Source organism: Ranitomeya variabilis, chromosome 3 (assembly GCF_051348905.1).
Source record: "Ranitomeya variabilis isolate aRanVar5 chromosome 3, aRanVar5.hap1, whole genome shotgun sequence".
NCBI classification, from domain to species: domain Eukaryota; kingdom Metazoa; phylum Chordata; class Amphibia; order Anura; family Dendrobatidae; genus Ranitomeya; species Ranitomeya variabilis.
Window position 1 is genome coordinate 163943598 of NC_135234.1, and position 20262 is coordinate 163963859.

Here is a 20262-nt window from a genome sequence, read left to right on the forward strand (position 1 = left end):
CAAACTTATTAAGAATTTCACAAGAAAAACAATGGTGTCATTGGTTTTAACGTAACTTTATTCTTTCATGAGTTATTTACAAGTTTTTCTTTGTATACAGCCATTGACATTGACAGAAGTTAACACGTGAGGAGCAGAAAGAAATTGTCTTGATGTCTGGTGAACGCAGTACCCGGGTCATTGCCGCAGATTTCAATGCAAGACACCCTACTAGAACACCTGTTGTGAATTAGACTTTTTTGGCTCCCTCTTGTGGTCACTAGTGATATGACTCTGGGATTGTCTTTCCTCAGTTTGGCACCCACCTGGGTCGTTAGTCCAGGGGTGTTGCTATATGAACTTCCTGAATTCTCAGTCTGGTGCCTGGCATCGTTGTAATCAGTCCTTTCTGTTTGCTCCTGTCTGCTGGTCCGGGTTCTTGCAAAATTAAGCTAAGTCTTGCTTCCTTGTCTTTTGGTTATTTGCATTGCTCTTATTTTTTGTCCAGCTTGTACTAAATGTGATTCCTGATTTTGCTGGAAGCTCTAGGGGGCTGGTATTCTCCCCCCGGGCCGTTAGACGGTTCGGGGGTTCTTGAATATCCAGCGTGGAAATTTTGATAGGGTTTTTGCTGACCGTATAAGTCATCTTACTATATTCTGCTATTAGTCAGTGGGCCTCTCTTTGCTAAATACCTAGTTCATTCTTACGTTTGTCTTTTCTTCTTACCTCACCGTTGTTATTTGTTGGGGGCTTGTATCCAACTTTTGGGGTCTTTTCTCTGGAGGCAAGAAAGGTCTATCTTTTCCCTTCTAGGGTTAGTTAGTTCTCCGGCTGGCGCGAGACGTCTAGAACCAACGTAGGCACGTTCCCCGGCTGCTGCTATTTGTGGTGCTAGGATTAGATATACGGTCAGCCCAGTTACCACTGCCCTATGAGCTGGTTTTTTGTGTTTGCAGACTTGGTATTTATTTCTGAGACCCTCTGCCATTGGGGTCATAACAGTATGCCAGGCCAACATTGAATGTTTAATGCATTGCAGAAGTGGGATAATAAGAAAGGAAATTCTGAGTTTTTTTTTTTTTTCCTCTCTTTCTTCCTCCCCTTTACCTCTGAGTGGCTTATGCTTGCTGCAGATATGAATGTCCAGACTTTGATTACAAGTGTGGATCAGCTTGCTGCTCGTGTGCAGGGCATACAAGATTTTGTTACCAGTAGTCCAATGTCTGAACCTAAAATACCTATTCCTGAACTGTTCTCTGGAGACCGATTTAAGTTTAGGAATTTCAGGAATAATTGTAAATTGTTTCTATCTCTGAGACCCCGTTCGTCTGGACACTCAGCTCAGCAAGTTAAAATTGTTATCTCTTTCTTGCGGGGCGACCCTCAGGATTGGGCTTTCTCGCTAGCGCCAGGAGATGCGGCATTGGCGAATATTGATGCGTTTTTTCTGGCGCTCAGATTGCTTTACGAGGAACCCAATCTTGAAATTCAGGCAGAAAAAGCCTTGCTGGCTATTTCTCAGGGCCAGGATGAAGCTGAAGTGTATTGCCAAAAATTTCGGAAATGGTCCGTGCTTACTCAGTGGAATGAGTGTGCTCTGGCCGCAAATTTCAGAAATGGCCTTTCTGAAGCCATTAAGAATGTGATGGTGGGTTTCTCCATTCCTACAAGTCTGAATGATTCCATGGCGCTGGCTATTCAAATTGATCGGCGTTTGCGGGAGCGCAAAACTGCTAATCCTCTGGTGGTGTTGTCTGAACAGACACCTGATTTAATGCAATGTGATAGAATTCAGACTAGAAATGAACGGAAAAATCATAGACGTCAGAATGGGTTGTGTTTTTACTGTGGTGATTCTACACATGTTATATCAGCATGCTCTAAACGCCTAACAAGGGTTGTTAGCCCTGTTGCCATTGGTAATTTGCAACCTAAATTTATTTTGTCTGTGACTTTAATTTGCTCATTGTCTTCCTACCCTGTTATGGCGTTTGTGGATTCAGGTGCTGCCCTGAGTCTTATGGATCTGTCATTTGCCAGGCGCTGTGGTTTTGTTCTTGAGCCATTGGTAAATCCTATCCCTCTTAGAGGTATTGATGCTACGCCATTGGCGGAAAATAAACCGCAGTTTTGGACACAGGTAACCATGTGTATGACTCCTGAACATCGGGAGGTGATTCGTTTTCTTGTTCTGCATAAAATGCATGATTTGGTCGTTTTGGGTCTACCATGGTTACAGACCCATAATCCAGTCTTGGATTGGAAGGCAATGTTTGTGTCAAGTTGGGGCTGTCAGGGAATTCATGGTGATTCCCCGCCGGTGTCTATTGTTTCCTCTACTCCTTCGGAAGTTCCTGAGTATTTGTCTGATTTTCAGGATGTATTCAGCGAGTCCAGGTCCAGTGCTCTGCCTCCTCATAGGGACTGTGACTGCGCTATAGATTTGATTCCAGGTAGTAAATTTCCTAAGGGAAGACTATTTAATCTGTCTGTACCTGAGCATACCGCAATGCGTTCGTATATCAAGGAATCTCTGGAGAAGGGGCATATCCGTCCATCCTCTTCCCCTCTTGGTGCGGGATTCTTTTTTGTGGCCAAGAAGGACGGATCTTTGAGACCTTGAATTGACTATCGGCTTCTGAATAAAATCACTGTTAAATTTCAGTATCCTTTGCCTCTGTTGTCGGACTTGTTTGCCCGGATTAAAGGTGCCAAGTGGTTCACCAAGATAGATCTTCGTGGTGCGTACAACCTTGTGCGCATTAAGCAGGGAGATGAATGGAAAACTGCATTTAATACGCCCGACGGTCATTTTGAGTACTTGGTGATGCCTTTTGGGCTCTCTAATGCTCCTTCAGTGTTTCAGTCCTTTATGCATGATATTTTCCGGAAGTATCTGGATAAATTTATGATTGTTTATCTGGATGATATTCTGTTTTTTTCTGATGATTGGGACTCGCATGTAGAGCAGGTCAGGATGGTGTTTCAGGTCTTGCGTGAGAATGCTTTGTTTGTTAAGGGCTCAAAGTGTCTCTTTGGAGTACAGAAGGTTCCCTTTTTGGGTTTTATTTTTTCCCCTTCTGCGGTGGAGATGGACCCAGTCAAGGTCCGGGCTATTCATGATTGGACTCAACCCACGTCAGTTAAGAGTCTTCAGAAGTTCTTGGGTTTTGCTAACTTCTACCGTCGTTTTATCGCTAATTTTTCTAGCGTTGTTAAACCTTTGACGGATATGACCAAGAAAGGTTCTGATGTTGCTAACTGGGCTCCTGCAGCCGTGGAAGCTTTCCAAGAGTTGAAGCGCCGGTTTACTTCAGCGCCTGTTTTGTGCCAGCCTGATGTCTCACTTCCCTTTCAGGTTGAAGTGGATGCTTCTGAGATTGGGGCAGGGGCCGTTTTGTCGCAGAGAGGCCCTGGTTGCTCTATAATGAGACCATGTGCTTTTTTCTCTAGGAAGTTTTCGCCTGCTGAGCGGAATTATGATGTTGGCAATCGGGAGTTGCTGGCCATGAAGTGGGCATTTGAGGAGTGGCGTCATTGGCTTGAGGGTGCTAGGCATCGTGTGGTGGTCTTGACTGATCACAAAAATCTGATGTATCTTGAGTCTGCTAAACGCCTGAATCCTAGACAGGCCCGTTGGTCATTGTTTTTCTCCCGTTTTGACTTTGTGGTCTCGTATTTACCAGGTTCAAAGAATGTGAAGGCTGATGCTCTTTCAAGGAGCTTTGTGCCTGACTCTCCTGGAGTCGCAGAACCAGTTGGTATTCTTAAAGAGGGAGTAATCTTGTCAGCCATTTCTCCGGATTTGCGACGTGTGTTGCAGAGATTTCAGGCTGGTAGACCTGACTCTTGTCCACCTGACAGACTGTTTGTTCCTGTTAAATGGACCAGCAGAGTCATTTCCGAGGTTCATTCCTCGGTGTTGGCAGGGCATCCGGGAATTTTTGGCACCAGAGATTTGGTGGCTAGGTCCTTTTGGTGGCCTTCCTTGTCACGGGATGTGCTGTCATTTGTGCAGTCCTGTGGGACTTGTGCTCGAGCTAAGCCTTGCTGTTCTCGTGCCAGCGGGTTGCTCTTGCCCTTGCCTGTCCCGAAGAGGCCTTGGACACACATTTCCATGGATTTCATTTCAGATCTTCCGGTGTCTCAGGGCATGTCTGTCATCTGGGTGGTATGTGATCGCTTTTCCAAGATGGTCCATTTGGTATCTTTGCCTAAGCTGCCTTCCTCTTCCGATCTGGTTCCTTTGTTCTTTCAGAATGTTGTTCGTTTACACGGCATTCCTGAGGATATCGTGTCTGACAGAGGATCCCAGTTTGTTTCCAGGTTCTGGCGATCCTTTTGTGCTAAGATGGGCATTGATTTGTCATTTTTGTCTGCCTTTCATCCTCAGACTAATGGACAAACGGAACGAACTAATCAGACTCTGGAGGCTTATTTGAGGTGTTTTGTTTCTGCAGATCAGGATGATTGGGTGACCTTCTTGCCGTTGGCTGAGTTTGCCCTTAATAATCGGGCTAGTTCCGCTACTTTGGTTTCGCCATTTTTCTGCAACTCTGGTTTCCATCCTCGTTTTTCCTCGGGACATGTGGAGCCTTCTGACTGTCCTGGGGTAGATTCTGTGGTGGATAGGTTGCAGCAGATTTGGAATCATGTGGTGGACAACTTAAAGTTGTCACAGGAGAAGGCTCAGCGTTTTGCCATCCGCCGCCGCGGTGTGGGTCCCCGACTTCGTGTTGGGGATTTGGTATGGCTGTCTTCTCGATTTGTTCCTATGAAGGTCTCCTCTCCTAAATTTAAGCCTCGCTTCATCGGTCCTTACAAGATATTGGAAATCCTTAATCCTGTGTCCTTTCACTTGGATCTTCCGGTGTCGTTTGCCATTCACAACGTGTTCCATAGGTCTTTGTTGCGGCGGTACGTTGTACCTGTGGTTCCTTCTGTTGAGCCTCCTGCTCCGGTGTTGGTTGAGGGCGAGTTGGAGTACGTGGTGGAGAAGATCTTGGATTCTCGTCTCTCCAGGCGGAGGCTTCAGTATCTGGTCAAGTGGAAGGGCTATGGTCAGGAGGATAATTCCTGGGTGGTTGCCTCTGATGTGCATGCAGCCGATTTAGTTTGTGCCTTTCACGCTGCTCATCCTGATCACCCTGGTGGTCTTGGTGAGGGTTCGGTGACCCCTCCTTAAAGGGGGGGTACTGTTGTGAATTAGACTTTTTTGGCTCCCTCTTGTGGTCACTAGTGATATGACTCTGGGATTGTCTTTCCTCAGTTTGGCACCCACCTGGGTCGTTAGTCCAGGGGTGTTGCTATATGAACTTCCTGAATTCTCAGTCTGGTGCCTGGCATCGTTGTAATCAGTCCTTTCTGTTTGCTCCTGTCTGCTGGTCCGGGTTCTTGCAAAATTAAGCTAAGTCTTGCTTCCTTGTCTTTTGGTTATTTGCATTGCTCTTATTTTTTGTCCAGCTTGTACTAAATGTGATTCCTGATTTTGCTGGAAGCTCTAGGGGGCTGGTATTCTCCCCCCGGGCCGTTAGACGGTTCGGGGGTTCTTGAATATCCAGCGTGGAAATTTTGATAGGGTTTTTGCTGACCGTATAAGTCATCTTACTATATTCTGCTATTAGTCAGTGGGCCTCTCTTTGCTAAATACCTAGTTCATTCTTACATTTGTCTTTTCTTCTTACCTCACCGTTGTTATTTGTTGGGGGCTTGTATCCAACTTTTGGGGTCTTTTCTCTGGAGGCAAGAAAGGTCTATCTTTTCCCTTCTAGGGTTAGTTAGTTCTCCGGCTGGCGCGAGACGTCTAGAACCAACGTAGGCACGTTCCCCGGCTGCTGCTATTTGTGGTGCTAGGATTAGATATACGGTCAGCCCAGTTACCACTGCCCTATGAGCTGGTTTTTTGTGTTTGCAGACTTGGTATTTATTTCTGAGACCCTGTGCCATTGGGGTCATAACAAACACCCATTTCCCATGCTAATGTTAGCAAACTGCTTGCCAAATTTCGTGAAACAGATTCAGTGTTGGATTTGCCAAAATGTGGACGCAAGAAAACTGTCACTAATGAAGAAACATCAGTGGCTGTCCTAGCTTCATTCAGCAAAAGCCCACAGAGGAGCACTCGCCGCATGTTACTGGAGAGTGCCATCGGTCGAACATCCCTTCGGCGGATATTAGCTACTCACAAATGGCACCCTTACAAAATCCAGCTGCTGCAGGATCTCAATGAGGATGACTCAGATCAGGGCGCTGAATTTGCAGAATGGGCAAAGCATAAATTGGAACAGAACCCTCAGTTTACACAGAACATTATGTTCAGTGATGAGACAAACTTTTTGTGAATGGTGAAGTTAACAAACAAAACCATCGCTATTGGTCTGACATTAACCCACAGTGGATAAATCCCTCCAAGACTGTTGGAACACAAAAATTGATTGTATGGTGTGGTATATGGGGTACAAAGATAGTGAGGCCATTTTTCATCAATGGAGATCTCAATGCAACTGGATATCTGAAATTGCTACATGATGATGTGTTGCCCTCTATATGCACTGAAGATGGCACGTTCCCTGAGTTTTTCCAGCAAGTTGGTGCACCACCACATTATGAGTGTCAGGTCTAAGCATTCCTACATGAACAGTTTCCTGGAAAGTGGATTGGTCTTCATGGGCCAGTTGACTGGCCACCAAGGTCTCCTGATCTGACCCCCTTACACTTTTATCTTTGTGGTCATCTGAAGGCAATTGTCTATTCTGTGAAGATTCGAGAGGTGCAGCATCTGAAACAACGGATACTGGAAGCCTGTGCTAGCATTTCTTCTGTGGTGTTGCTATTAGCGTGTCAAGAGTGGGAGAAGAGGGTTACATTGACAATCCAACACAATGGGCAGCACTTTGAACACATTTTATAAGTGATCATAAACTTGTAAATAACTCATGAAAGAATAAAATTACGTTAAAACTAATCACACCATTGTTTTTCTTGTGAAATTCTTAATAAGTTTGATAAGTTTGTCACATGACCTTCTTCCCACTGAAAAAAATGAAGTTGGATCCAAAATGGCCAACTTCAAAATGGCCGCCATGGTCACCACCCATCTTGAAAAATTTTCCTCCTCTCATATACTAATGTGCCACAAACAGGAAGTTGATATCACCAACCATTCCCATTTTTTTAAGTGTATCCATATAAATGGCCCACCCTGTAGATGTGGTATGATGTTCCCTTGTGAAGGACTCTTCATGGTGTTTACCACCTGTTTTCCAGACAAATTTCCGAATATTATTGCATCCAAGACAAAAGTGGGTCTCATCGCTGAAGAAGATAGACTTTCATTCTAGCCTGCTTTGCCATCTTACTCAACATAATAATAGACTAGCACTGGAGTGAAGTGAATGAAGAGACCTTCACAAGGGAACATCACACCACTCCAATTCCCAGGATTATGGTGTGGGGTGGCATAATGTATGGTAGCTGGACTTCTCTAGTCTTCATTACAGGTACTCTAACAGCTTATTGTTACATTGGTTTCTGGTGAAGTCAGTAGTACAACTACTTCTCCAAAGTGTACCAGGAGTTGTTTTTCAAGACAAAATTGCCAGTCCACATGCTACTCATACTACTATGATCAGTGTGCATGTGATAACCTTCTGTCATGGCCTGCAGCATCTCTGGACTTGTTTTACATCGAGCATATCTGTGACATTATTGTTTGACAATTGTAAAGGGAGCTGCCAGCAGCAGATTTTGATAATTTGCTAGTGCATTTGGTGCGGCAGAACGTTCCTCAGACAACCATTAATAACCTCACTAATGGCATGCAAAGGCGTGTATTTCTGCGTGTAGAGCTTATACAAGACACTGAAAATATGATGTTTTGACTTGATTATTTTCTCTTTATTTTTTCATCATTTGTTATTCATTTACTTATCTATCACTCTTGTGATTCTCATAATTTCATGACTTGGTGTTGCAATTTCAATGCTGAGCTGTATATACAGTAGAATATTTATTGAATGCAAAATGTAACTATGTTTCACAATTTGCCTTTGCTTTTAGGAAAGAAAGTTTGTAGGAGGATCTGGGCAGATAAGTGAAAAGATAATGGCACGTCTCCAGGATCGAGTGAAGTTAGAGAGACCCGTGATCAGGCTGGTTCAGTCTGGCGAAGTTGTCATTGTGGAGACATTAAATCATGAAGTCTATCAGGTAAATGCAATAAACTATTTATTAAAATATTTTCACTTTTGAACATGTTATCTATATTTTCAATATATTCCATTCTATTCTAAACAGAAATTTACATTGCATCATATAATAATAATAATAATTTTTATATAGCGCTAACATATTCCGCAGCACTTTACAGTTTGCACACATTATCATCGCTGTCCCCGATGGGGCTCACAATCTAGAATCCATATCAGTAGGTCTTTGGAATATGGGAGGAAACCGGAGTAACAGGAGGAAACCCACGCAAACACAGGGAGAACATACAAACTCCTTGCAGATGTTGTCCTTGGTGGGATTTGAACCCAGGACCCCAGCACTGCAAGGCTGCTGTGCTAACCACTGAGCCACCATGCTGCCCCTGGATTTATAAAAAATGTTGAAACATGAAAAACTGTGTACAGAATTATAGACTTTATATTGAGCCCGTGCACTGCACTGTACCCATGCTCAGATAATGTGCACGGTACTGAGTTATTTTTGTGTGACTGTGAGGGGTCTCAAAACCACAACTCTTCAGGACGTGCACATCAAATACTGGTTGCAGGTGTGTAGAGCAATCTGCACTATACCCAGAAAGTGCTGTCTGTGTTATACAGCCAATTTTTTCCTGTAACGGTACAATTCAAGTTAAGCTCCAGTCGCTCCTGTTAAGCACTTTAAATGTCGCTGTCATTCTCAAAGCATTTAAAGTGGTTTTCCCACAAACAAAGTTCATTTTAATCAACATTTTAATCCATAGATCTTTGAATACTAATAATTTCCACAATTGGATGTGATTTAAAAAAATGTTCCTGTGCTGCGATAATGTTATAAATGTGCCCCTGCTGTGTACTGTGTAATGGCCGTGTCTGAGTGTACAGGGGCATGGTCTGATCATTCCACAGCTCCTGGGCAGTGGGGGAAGCAAAAGAAGATACAGCCAGGACCGCACATGATCATAAATGATTTCTTCAGGTAAAACATTGCTTAAAAACAGGCAGTGAAATGTGTTGCCTCACAAAAACAATCATATGCGATCCCATGCTGTCCTGTCTGTATACTCTTTTGATTCCACCCCTGCCCAGGATACGTAGTATGTTTAGACCATGTTCCTGAACAGTCATTACACAGTACATAGCAGGGCACAACACATTTATAACTTTTTTTTATTCCAAGATCTGTTAATTAAATAGTGCTCTGTGCAACAACCCATTTAAAGGCCACCAGCATCAGGGGCTTATCTACAGCATTCTGTAATGCTGTAGATAAGCCCCCGATGTATCCTGAAAGATGAGAAAAAGAGGTTATAGTATACTCACCCAGGGGCGGTCCCGATGCGACCGCGGTCCTGGACCGCGACGCCCATTGGACCCGAACAGAACCGGGACCGCCCCTGGGTGAGTACATTCTAATCTGTTTTTCTTACCTTTCAGGTTACATCGGGGCTTATCTACAGCATTACAGAATGCTGTAGATAAGACCCTGATGCCGGTAGACTTATCTCATATACGATTTTGGGGGTGACAGGTTCCCTTTAACACTCGCTATCCTGGGTTTTGCAAACACGTTGGTCTCATGTAAGGCAATCAATTACTCGGTGGTGATGGTTTGTCATGGTAGCTGGAGGCCTGCTGAAGGCCACCATAACTGCCATGCCTATAATCTTGTGAAGCTCAGCCACAGGGAAGGATACATAGGAGCCTGTGATTTTAGTTATATAGAATAAGCAATTTAATGATCAAAGGTTAAAATCCCTGCAGTCTGCAGCATAGCTCTGAAGAGTACTCTTGTCAAGTTGGACTATTAAAACAGGTGTGCAAAAGCAGACGTGCACACTTAAATGCCTACATTTTTATTTAATTTTTTTTAAACAAAAAATTCAACCTAAAATGACATAATAAAAAATTAAAAGTAGGTATTTAACTAAAAAGCTAACACCTACAACAGGGCGACATGTTGGTATGGCTCATATGGATAAAAAAAAACAATTATTCTACCCTTCACAAAAATAATTTTACAAAAAATGAGACGATGTGCTTGCTTGTCACAAGTGACTGTACTGAGTTTTTCAGACTGATTATGGTCCCAGATAGTTTTTAATATAAAAAATATTGTGATACCTTATTGCTGCTTTCCAGTTCATTATGAATTAAGAAAAAAATGTGTAATTGTAATTCAAAAACAGAACAGATGCCTGCTACGTCATATCACTGATCAATCACACTGAGTCTGGTATTGATGTTACTGGCACCTTTGCTGTCTCTCTTTCCCCCTCTCAATTGAATATCTGTATTATTTACAGCAGTGCTCCCTAACTCCGGTCCTCAAGAGCCTCCAACAGGTCACATATTCAGGATTTCCTTAGTATTGCACAGGTGATGGAATTCTTGCCTTTCCAGGTGATGCAATTATCACCTGTGCAATACTAAGGAAATCCTGAAAACATAACCTGTTGGTGGCACTTGAGGACCAGAGTTGGGGAACATTGATTTACAGACTACTACTCATATTGTATTTTGCTGCAATTATGCTACATATTATTGGATTATTTGTCCAATGTTTTAGAGCATTTTCTATTGCTGAGCTGTGAGATCTGACATCCTCTCACTGTCATAAATCACCTTTAAAGGGACTCTGTCACCTGAATTTGGAGGGAACAATTTTCAGTCATATGGGCGGGGTTTTTGGGTGTTTGATTCACCCTTTCCTTACCCACTGGCTGCATGCTGGCTGCAATATTGGATTGAAGTTCATTCTCTGTCCTCCATAGTACACGCCTGCATAAGGCAAGATTGCCTTGTGCAGGCATGTACTACGGAGGACAGAGAATGAACTTCAATCCAATATTGCAGCCAGCATGCAGCCAGCGGGTAAGGAAAGGGTGAATCAAACACCCGAAAACCCCGCCCATATATCTGAAAATTGTTCCCTCCAAATTCAGGTGACAGAGTCCCTTTAAATGGCTGCTGCATTTCCTGCCTTGGCTTTTATACAAGCCATCATAGTCCCTCCTAATTAGCTGTGCTATGCAATGTGATGCGTTCACATCAAGGCATTTTGTAAGAAGTCTGTGTTGTCACACATGAGGTTATGTCAGCCTTCTAAAGCTAATACAATCTTTTATAATGTGTAAAAAATTGTGGCACAGATTTTTTTTAGTGATTCGCACAAATCAAACTCAAATTGTTTGAATTTGCTTGGACTTGTGAATTGTATAAAATTTGACATAAATTTAAATAGCATCAAATCAATTTGATAATGTCTAGCACTGACCTGAGGAATCGTGCTGTCAGGTCAGTTTTATGTTACAATGAATATAAAAAAACAGCACTCAATAAACACTGGCAGAGTAGTAAATAATTTTGCCATTTCACAGCACTTCAAATTTTTCTCCATTTTCTGTTACATTATATGGTAAAATGAATGGTTTGAAAAAAGCACAACTTGTCCGCCAGAAAACAAGCACTAATATAGCTTGGAAGAAGAGGAGGAAAAAAGTAATTGCACTGAAACAAAAATTGGCCACAGCGGGAAGGGGTTAATATAGCCTGCTTGAAAACTTATTGCCAGATTTCCCCACAGATTATTGATGATTGCTGAGCTTGAGTCCTATGAACTTGACATTGCGTAAATTGCTTTTGGGTAAAGGTTCCTTATATGTACAATTTATACAAAGCAGACAATGCCATTAAAAGTTCACAGTCAAGACATCAGTAAAGTCAGGACCAGTTCCCTCTAATTGTTAATATATGATCCTGTAAATAATACAAATCATGAAAGCGCACTTTTTTTTCTCGTTCAGAGCAAATTTGTCATCAGTGCTATACCACCAGTACTGACCACAAAGATTCATTTTAATCCAGAGCTACCATCAGTAAGAAACCAGCTAATACATCGTCTTCCAATGGGATCTGTGATCAAGTGCATGGTCTATTATAAGGAAGCCTTTTGGAGGAAAATGGGTAAGCATTTAATTCATTTTGCCTGTATGGACTCAATATATTCTTCAGCGCTGCACACAGTTTGACTCTCATTAGTTCTTGCTCCAAAGGGTTTACAATCTAATAGAGCAAATTGTATAAGAAAGCAAATGACCTGTCAGTAAAGTTACAGAAAGTCTTCTAAGACCATACATCAATATTGAACAAACCATGTAATCGTAGTTAACTGGAGAAAATTGATGCAACTAATTTCTTAATAAACAACAACTTTATTGATTTATTATTTTCCAGGAAATAATAGATGATGTACATATTAAAATGAAATAATACTAAAAGTTATCCTGCTTCATCATACCGCAGTTACCAACAGCCCCCATATGTTCTCTTTTTAATACCATTGTTATATAATATACGTGATATAAAAGCTAGGAGCAACTATATAAAAGTAGAGAAAAAAACTATAATCAAAATGTAATACTGTACATTCAAATCTGATTGTTCCTATATAAATCCCATATGAGACCACATCTCAATATAAAAATGATGAAAATAAAAAAACAAAATTGTAGAGACAAAAGTTGTGCAGCTTTATAAATAAACTTCAATGGCTGCCACAAGCGTTAGGGCCTTACAAGAATAGGGGCGCAAGTCTCCCCATATTCGCCTCTATGCCAAATAAAATATAGTTATAAAAATATACAATTATATAATAGATGTGTTAACAATGATACTTCTATACAAAAACTATATACACTTTAATCCTTACCTACTGTTCCAAACAAATCTCACTGTTCAAAGCCAATATTGCCAATAATACCAATAAACTAAACTGAAAGAATACTGCCATACCATGATAACCACCACTACCATAACATAGTGAATAAATATTGCTTCTACAGAACAAAGCACGCTGTACAAAAACAATTTTACAAACAATATCACTATACACCGCTATATACTATATACCACTAGAGAGTCACTAAATTGCACTACCAAACTATTATGGAAAAAACTTACATTGACTATCCAGTGGTAAATACTACTTCTGCAGACTGTGTAAGTGAGTACAGTACAGTTATATAGTGACTTACAGCTGATGTTATTTCTTGTTGGAGTCATCCACTTTTCTTGATTTTTCCAACCCACCCACACTGCCATCATGACTTCACTCTGCAAATTTTGTAGCCCAAAAACAATTTACTTTTCACATTTTGAGGACTATCCCTACATGTTCCCAACCTACATAAACTACCCATTGCACTGTTACCCCCAGTTATGTGGCTCATGTAATAATGCCTCTTGACTGTCCCCATCAAGGAATAATGATCAAGGACCATTTGGATATTTATACCATCCTTTCAGGGACATACAAACCATACACTAACTCCACCCACAAAGTGCGTCTTGACACTGGCACTGATGTCATGATGTAATTTTTCATTGCATGCACCTCAGCGTTCAGTAATGAATGCAGCGTGCGTGTGCTCAAAGAAATTGAAAGGCTGGTGGCCGTCAATACACAGCTGCTGACCCAAGCCCTGCTGTCCCCAGGAATCCGCTAGGAGCCAGAGAAAAGGTAATTGTGGGCCATAAATGGCCCATGGGCTTGAGGTTCCCCACACCTGCCTTACAACAATAATGCTTGATTAGTGCCCCTCCGGCAATAATACTCTATTTACTCCATTAGTGCCCCATCCATTAATATTGCTTTTCAAGTGTCCCCTCCATTAACAATGTTCCATTAGTGCCCCCTGCAGTGATAATGCTTCATTAGTGCTGCCTCCATTATTAATGCCCCATTAGTTCTCCTTTCAATTACTTCAGTATTAATGCCCCCTTTACTAATACGGTTCTTTTAGTTTATTTGTGCCTATTTGAGAAATAATGTGTCATTAGTTTCCCTTCCATTAATAATGCTCTATTAGTGGCCCCTCTGATAATAATTTTCCATTAGTGCCCCCTCCAGAATTAATGCTCTATTAGTGCCCCATCCAGTAACATTTTTCATAAATGCCCCCTCCACAATTAATGCTCCATTAGTACACCCCCCAGTAGTAATGTTAACCCTCTCCTAATACCCTAGAAATAATAATTAATTGGTGCCACCTGCAGAAATAATGTCCCATTAGTGGGCCTTACAATAATAATCGTTTGTTAGAGCCGTCTCTAGAATTAAGGTCCCGTTATTCACCCAACAGAAATAATGTCCCATTGTTGCCTTCTCCAGTAATAACTTTTTAATTGGTGCCCCCTTAAGAATAAAGCTCAATCAGTACCCCTCCATTAGGAATGCTCCATTATTTCGCCCTCCAGTACTAATCTTCTGTTAGTTCCCCTGCAGTAAAATTATTTCCCCCTCCAGAAATAATGCTCCATTAGTGCCCCCTCCAGAGTTAATGCCCCACTATTCTCCCTCCATAAATAATGCCCCAATAGTGCTCCCTCCAGTAATAATACTCCATTAGTGAACCCTCCAGTAGTACTGCCCCATTTTTAACACTACCAACACCTCTAATGGACTCACTCTTCCTCAGGAGTAGAGAATGTGGTTGTTAGGTGCAGGTTCAGGTCTTTACTGCCTAAGAATCTCATCAAAGAATACCAAAGAAAATCAACAGCATCATAGAATTTATGTTGGAAATATAGGTACGGTAGGTATTTATTACATCGTTTTGGTTTCAGCCAAGGGCATTGTAAGTGGAGGATGACAGAGCACATACTGAAACCCTTACTCTTAGGTTTCACCATGTGCTCTGTAGAGGATCTATAGTAATGGCAGGTCCATCATTCATAAAAAGGGCTAGTATACATTTCTGTGACATACAAGGATACATATATGGAATTTTATTAATACAATAAACTGTGAATCCCTCTTTTTCTATATCTAATAAGGATTCTGTGGATGTATGATGATTGAAGATGAAGATACACCAATAGGATTCACGTTGGATGACACTAAGCCTGATGGTTCTGCACCTGCTATCATAGGGTATGGATTAATGAGTAGCGAAATCATTTCAACATATGAATTACAGGTTAAAGCTACAAAATGCACAATATACAACTATCATTTCATTATTATAACACAAGTCTAAATGTAACTTAAAATATCTACATACAGATATTATAACTTTCATTATTTTGTAATAATCTTGAAATAGTTTGTACTTATTAGAGGGGTCCTTTAACTAAATACAAGTGACATTATGTCTCTTTCCAAGGACTCCTAACAATCATCTTAAGTTATTACAAAAACCGACCTTGCGGATTCAATTATTAGTAGAGTAATCCCTTCTACAGGGAGTGCCCATTGCACTCCAACGGGGAGGGGCAAAACTCCCACATACATATAAACCTATAAACAATCAAGAGCATAATGCCCCCAAAAAATTCATAACATCAACAGTTTCATATGAAAGGTATAACTTTTATTAACAAAGTACAAAGACAAAAGGTAAAAAATCAAATAGTGCCAGTAGTGAGGATATTGTAAATGACTAAAGGACACACCGACATGGAGATGCACACATTACACATTGTGAAGGTGCCAACACAAGCAATAGATAAGATGAATAATCTATTAGATAAAGCACCCGCAGTGCAAAGGTCATAAGGATAGGGGGAATACAGTAATCTTAGGCTGTATAGCCAGTAACCCATGAGCATAGCTCTGCCATGTCCCTCCTAAATCCACCCATATTGTAACATGCCCATAAAGTGCAATTCTAACTAAGTAACATATCATGTGTTGCGCTTACCCATGTGTGTAATCGCCTGCTGGTAGTGTAAAAAATATAGCCCCGACGCGCGTTTCGCATTCTGAGCTTCCTCTTAAAACCTCATTTAAACATCTGATTTTTCAATGTACGAGAAAAAAAACCCTGATAAATCTGATCAGACTCGGATCACAGTTTGATCTGTTTTGATACCAGTGTCATCAGAATTTCTCGTCTAGAGAAATGTAAAAAATAAATTCTCCACCTTTTTTTGCTTCTGACAGTCTACGAAAATTGGACTGCATTATTATGTCTTCTAAATATGGTCCGATTTTTTCACGAACCCATTCAAACACATTGGCGATTCTGATCCAACCCTTGGATCAAAATTGGACATGTCTCTGCAATTTTCCGAGGACTTCTCGATCCTTGAAAATTTCACAGATGTGTGCATGGCTCCATAGACTATCACAAGCACAAGTGCCATCATGAATAATGAATAGCACTCAAATATAAAAATCAGACATGTGAATTATCTGCGTGGACACCTGGTAATAAGCTCAGCTTCCCTGTAGCAGGGTGTATTAAGCCTTTCCCACTGCGTCCTATTTTCAGTTTTGTGGTTTTGGGTTTTCCTTTCCTTTTTCCAAGAGTCATTACTTTTTTTCTGTAGTCCTAGGCATATGAGGGATTGTTTTTAGCATCGCGAGTTGTAGTTTCGAATTGCACCATGCATGTTACCAATGGGCAGCAAATGTGTAAAAAATTATAAGTGTTGTGAAATAGTGGAAAAAAAACAATTGCACCTTTTTTTATTTGTGTTTCATTTTTAAAGCGTTCACTGAGCCAAAAAATGACTTCATTTTACAAGTCAGTATAATAGTGATACCAAACATGTATGTACGTGTTTTAATTATAATAGTGATTTTAAAAAATTCGGAACTTTGCAAAAAAGTTGGTTTCTGTCACTATATTCCAAGACCCACCAGTTTTTTTATTTTTCTGTCACTGGAGGGTCATAAAGACTTTTGTTTGTGCTTAACTCTAGTTTTTTAATGCTACTATTTTGGTTAGTTTTTATTGTATTTTTGTGGGATGTGCATAGACCAAAAACTGACAATTTTGTTATTTTAATTTTTTTCTTTGACATTTACCTTCTGGATTAAACAATTTTTTATATTTTTATAGATTTGATTCCAAATTTTATGCTTTATTAATATTGCTATGTTTTTTTGCTTTTAATTTATACTTTATTTTTTAGTCCCCATAGGGGACTTGAATTTGTAATCTATTATAGTATTGCAATACATTGGACAAATCATAATCTGCAGACTGTTATAGAGATTCACAAATGTATTGTCTTGGCAGCGACAGGGCCTGCAACCAATGATGCAGGCAGGATCATACGGCTTAAATGCTGATGTTAGTGATTGACTTTTAGGGGCTGATACTGGTTTTGTAACACAGCTAGTATCTGTCCTATGAATAGCTCCTGAGCCTGTTTCACACACTCTGACCCACTCAAAGATGTATATACCCATCATTCAGCATTAAGGTATTCAATATAAAGGTCCTTGACTGTTTCTAATTTGGCTTGCAACAAAAATATGGAAAGATAATCTAACAATTTTTTATATATTCAATTGCTCTATTTAATTGTCATTTTTCTCATAGATTCATTTTGTCAAGGAAAGCATCGTTATTTGCAAATCTGAGCAAAGAGGAAAGGTATTTTTGGTTTGGGTATAATATAATGTAAATCATATTGATGAGTCGCAAAATTGTTTCAAAGGAATTTTCTCATTTCAGAATTGGTATTTGTAAAAAACAAGAATAACACTACCTGGCTCTAGCACTATCTCTTTCCTGCTATCCCAGTCTCTGTTGTTTGTCTGTAGCGCTGAGCTCAGTGGCTTTGCCTGTGTTGGAGCCCCTAAACTCTCTGATTGGCTGGAAATGCTATTGGCGTGATGTTAGTTCTGCATACTGACACCATAGATTGGGGCAGTGGCAAAGAGCCAGCAGTGGCCCGAACCAGGGAGGGTAAGAAAAATTTAGTTTGTTTTTGTATAACTACTGCCACTGATAGCAGAATGTTTTCTGAAAGGCAGAAGCAACTCTGGGTTTTCCTGCATGTGGTGCAAAAATTCAGTTTGGCGCATCTGCTATACATAACTTAAGTGGTTTTAGTAATCAACATGTGACCGCTCATATGCGATTTGCATACATACATTTATGTTCTGATTGGCTGCTCTTCCTAATTCTTTCAATGTGAAGTGAAAAACTATGGTCCCTGAATCATTGAGAGAAGCGGAAAGAGAAGCTAATTCTGTGACTGTATGAAAATTGTATATGAATGGTCATGTGATGAATGTTGGAACCAGCAAGCAGAACCAAATCCTGACAGAGAGTATATTACTTGCTGTTAGGATTAGGCATGTAACAGTGCTTGATTTCATAATTAATTCATCTAACATAAATACAGCTGTAGTAACCCTACCTTGTCAGACAGCACAATACTTTATTCATGCAGCCATGTATCATGTTACCTGATGGGTTTTGGATTATACGTTTTCAGGATCAGATTTAAGCACAGAAATTAATTCCTAGAACCACTCACAGTACAGAAATACACACCATCAGTTGTACATAAAAAAAAACAGTATTACAACCATCAACAGTGCAAAAATACATCACCAAAACCACTATTAGTACAAAAATTCATCACTAGAACATAAGTAAATGAATACAACATCAAACTTAGTACAGCAATCAATTCTAATGCCCTTTTAAAAATACATTACATCACCAGAACCACCAAAGTTGCAGAAATACAGAATTACAGCCACCAGTAGTACTGGGCCACAACATCAGAACCAACATCAGTACAGGAATACATCACCAGAACCATCATCAGTACATGAATACAGCACCAGAACCACCATCAGTACATGACTTCAGAACAAAGCTAGCTTTGTACATTAATCAATTGTAATTTCAAGTCAGAGGTACACTACAAGAACTACCATAAGTACAAGAATACATCACCAGAATGCCAACAGTACAGAAATACAGCAGCACAACTATAATCAGTACTGGAAAATATCACCAGAACCACAAATAGCAAAGATACACACCAGAATCATGAACAATACAGAAATAGAGCATCACCAGAACCACCATCAGTATATGAAAGCATCACCAGAACCACCATTAGATCATGAATACATTACCAGATCTACCATCAGTGCATAAATACAGAAATCATGCTTATGACAGTGATCAATTATAATACCAGGTTAGCCTCATATACAATTGTATCACATGAACTTAGAACACCCAGTATATCCATTACCATTAGTGAGAAGTTACTGAGAAGCAGGCAGTATCACAACTATACATCCAGCTGTCTTATAGGTGACATCTTCTCTGACTGGAGTCATTATCTTTCTTTTCTTCTCCATCTTGTCCAAATGCCATGATGACCTTTCACATCCACAGCTCATCTCTGCAATGTTCTCTGGTTTTCTGCTGCAAACTCTGACACATTGCCCTTAAAAATAACAGCGTTATTAAAATGCCGCTGAATACAAATATCTGCTCTTTGCTGTGCTACTGAATAATTGACCCTCAATTTGCACCCTGCCAGGAATATATTACTCATAATATGCCTCTTATGCTACATTGTCCTCTTCTATAAAGCCTCCATATACTGTCATCTCATTTTCATACTGGGCTCCCTCTTCACACTGTCACCTCACACTGTTTAACTCATGTACTGCCCATTTTTTAGATTGTGCCCCCTTCTCATATTCCCACCCACTCTGTTCCCTCTATACTGTACACTCACACTGCTCCCCATGCTGTCCTCTCTATACTGCCCTCCACACTACCCAATATCTATCCTGGGCCACCTCACACTTTTCTGTTCTGCACCTTAGCCTCCTCCCTCTATCCTTCCCAAAAGAACCCTTTAGTGCTTCCAATCTAAAGTAACAGAGAGAGTTATTGTTTTATAGGCTCATAATTCAGATATGAATGCAATTACAAAAACAGTGTTTTCAGAAATTAAAATCCAAGATCTAACAAATGTTTGCTCATTAGGAAAAGAAAAATATGTGAATACTATGCCAAAGTAATGGGAACTGAAGAAGCTTTGCATGTAAGTTATTACTGCCAAATGTAATAAATGTACAGTAAATTGCAAAATAATCATGAAATCAATCATTAAAAAGGAAGTAAAGTTTAAACAAGATTTAAAGCAGATCCAGCTCCAGTTACAAATTATGTAAAAGTTCAAGTTTATTCTATCAGCAATAAAATCAAATTAGTGAATAAAAAAATTGTAAAAGAGAAACACATAACCTATGCGTCTCAAACCTGGCCACTGTGTGTTCTTATTTAGGGATGAG

General features: G+C 40.3%; 1 protein-coding gene across 2 annotated transcripts in view; it reads left to right on the forward strand.

Annotated features, from left to right (window-relative positions):
- Positions 1–20262, forward strand: part of LOC143815529 (amine oxidase [flavin-containing] B-like) — a 162297-nt gene that overhangs the window by 56424 nt on the left and 85611 nt on the right. For both annotated transcript variants that reach the window (XM_077294817.1, XM_077294818.1), the window contains exons 7-11: positions 8041–8190; positions 11996–12155; positions 15027–15123; positions 17525–17578; positions 19955–20012. In XM_077294817.1, the coding sequence (XP_077150932.1) occupies positions 8041–8190; positions 11996–12155; positions 15027–15123; positions 17525–17578; positions 19955–20012 (519 nt within the window). The remainder of the gene's footprint in view (positions 1–8040; positions 8191–11995; positions 12156–15026; positions 15124–17524; positions 17579–19954; positions 20013–20262) is intronic.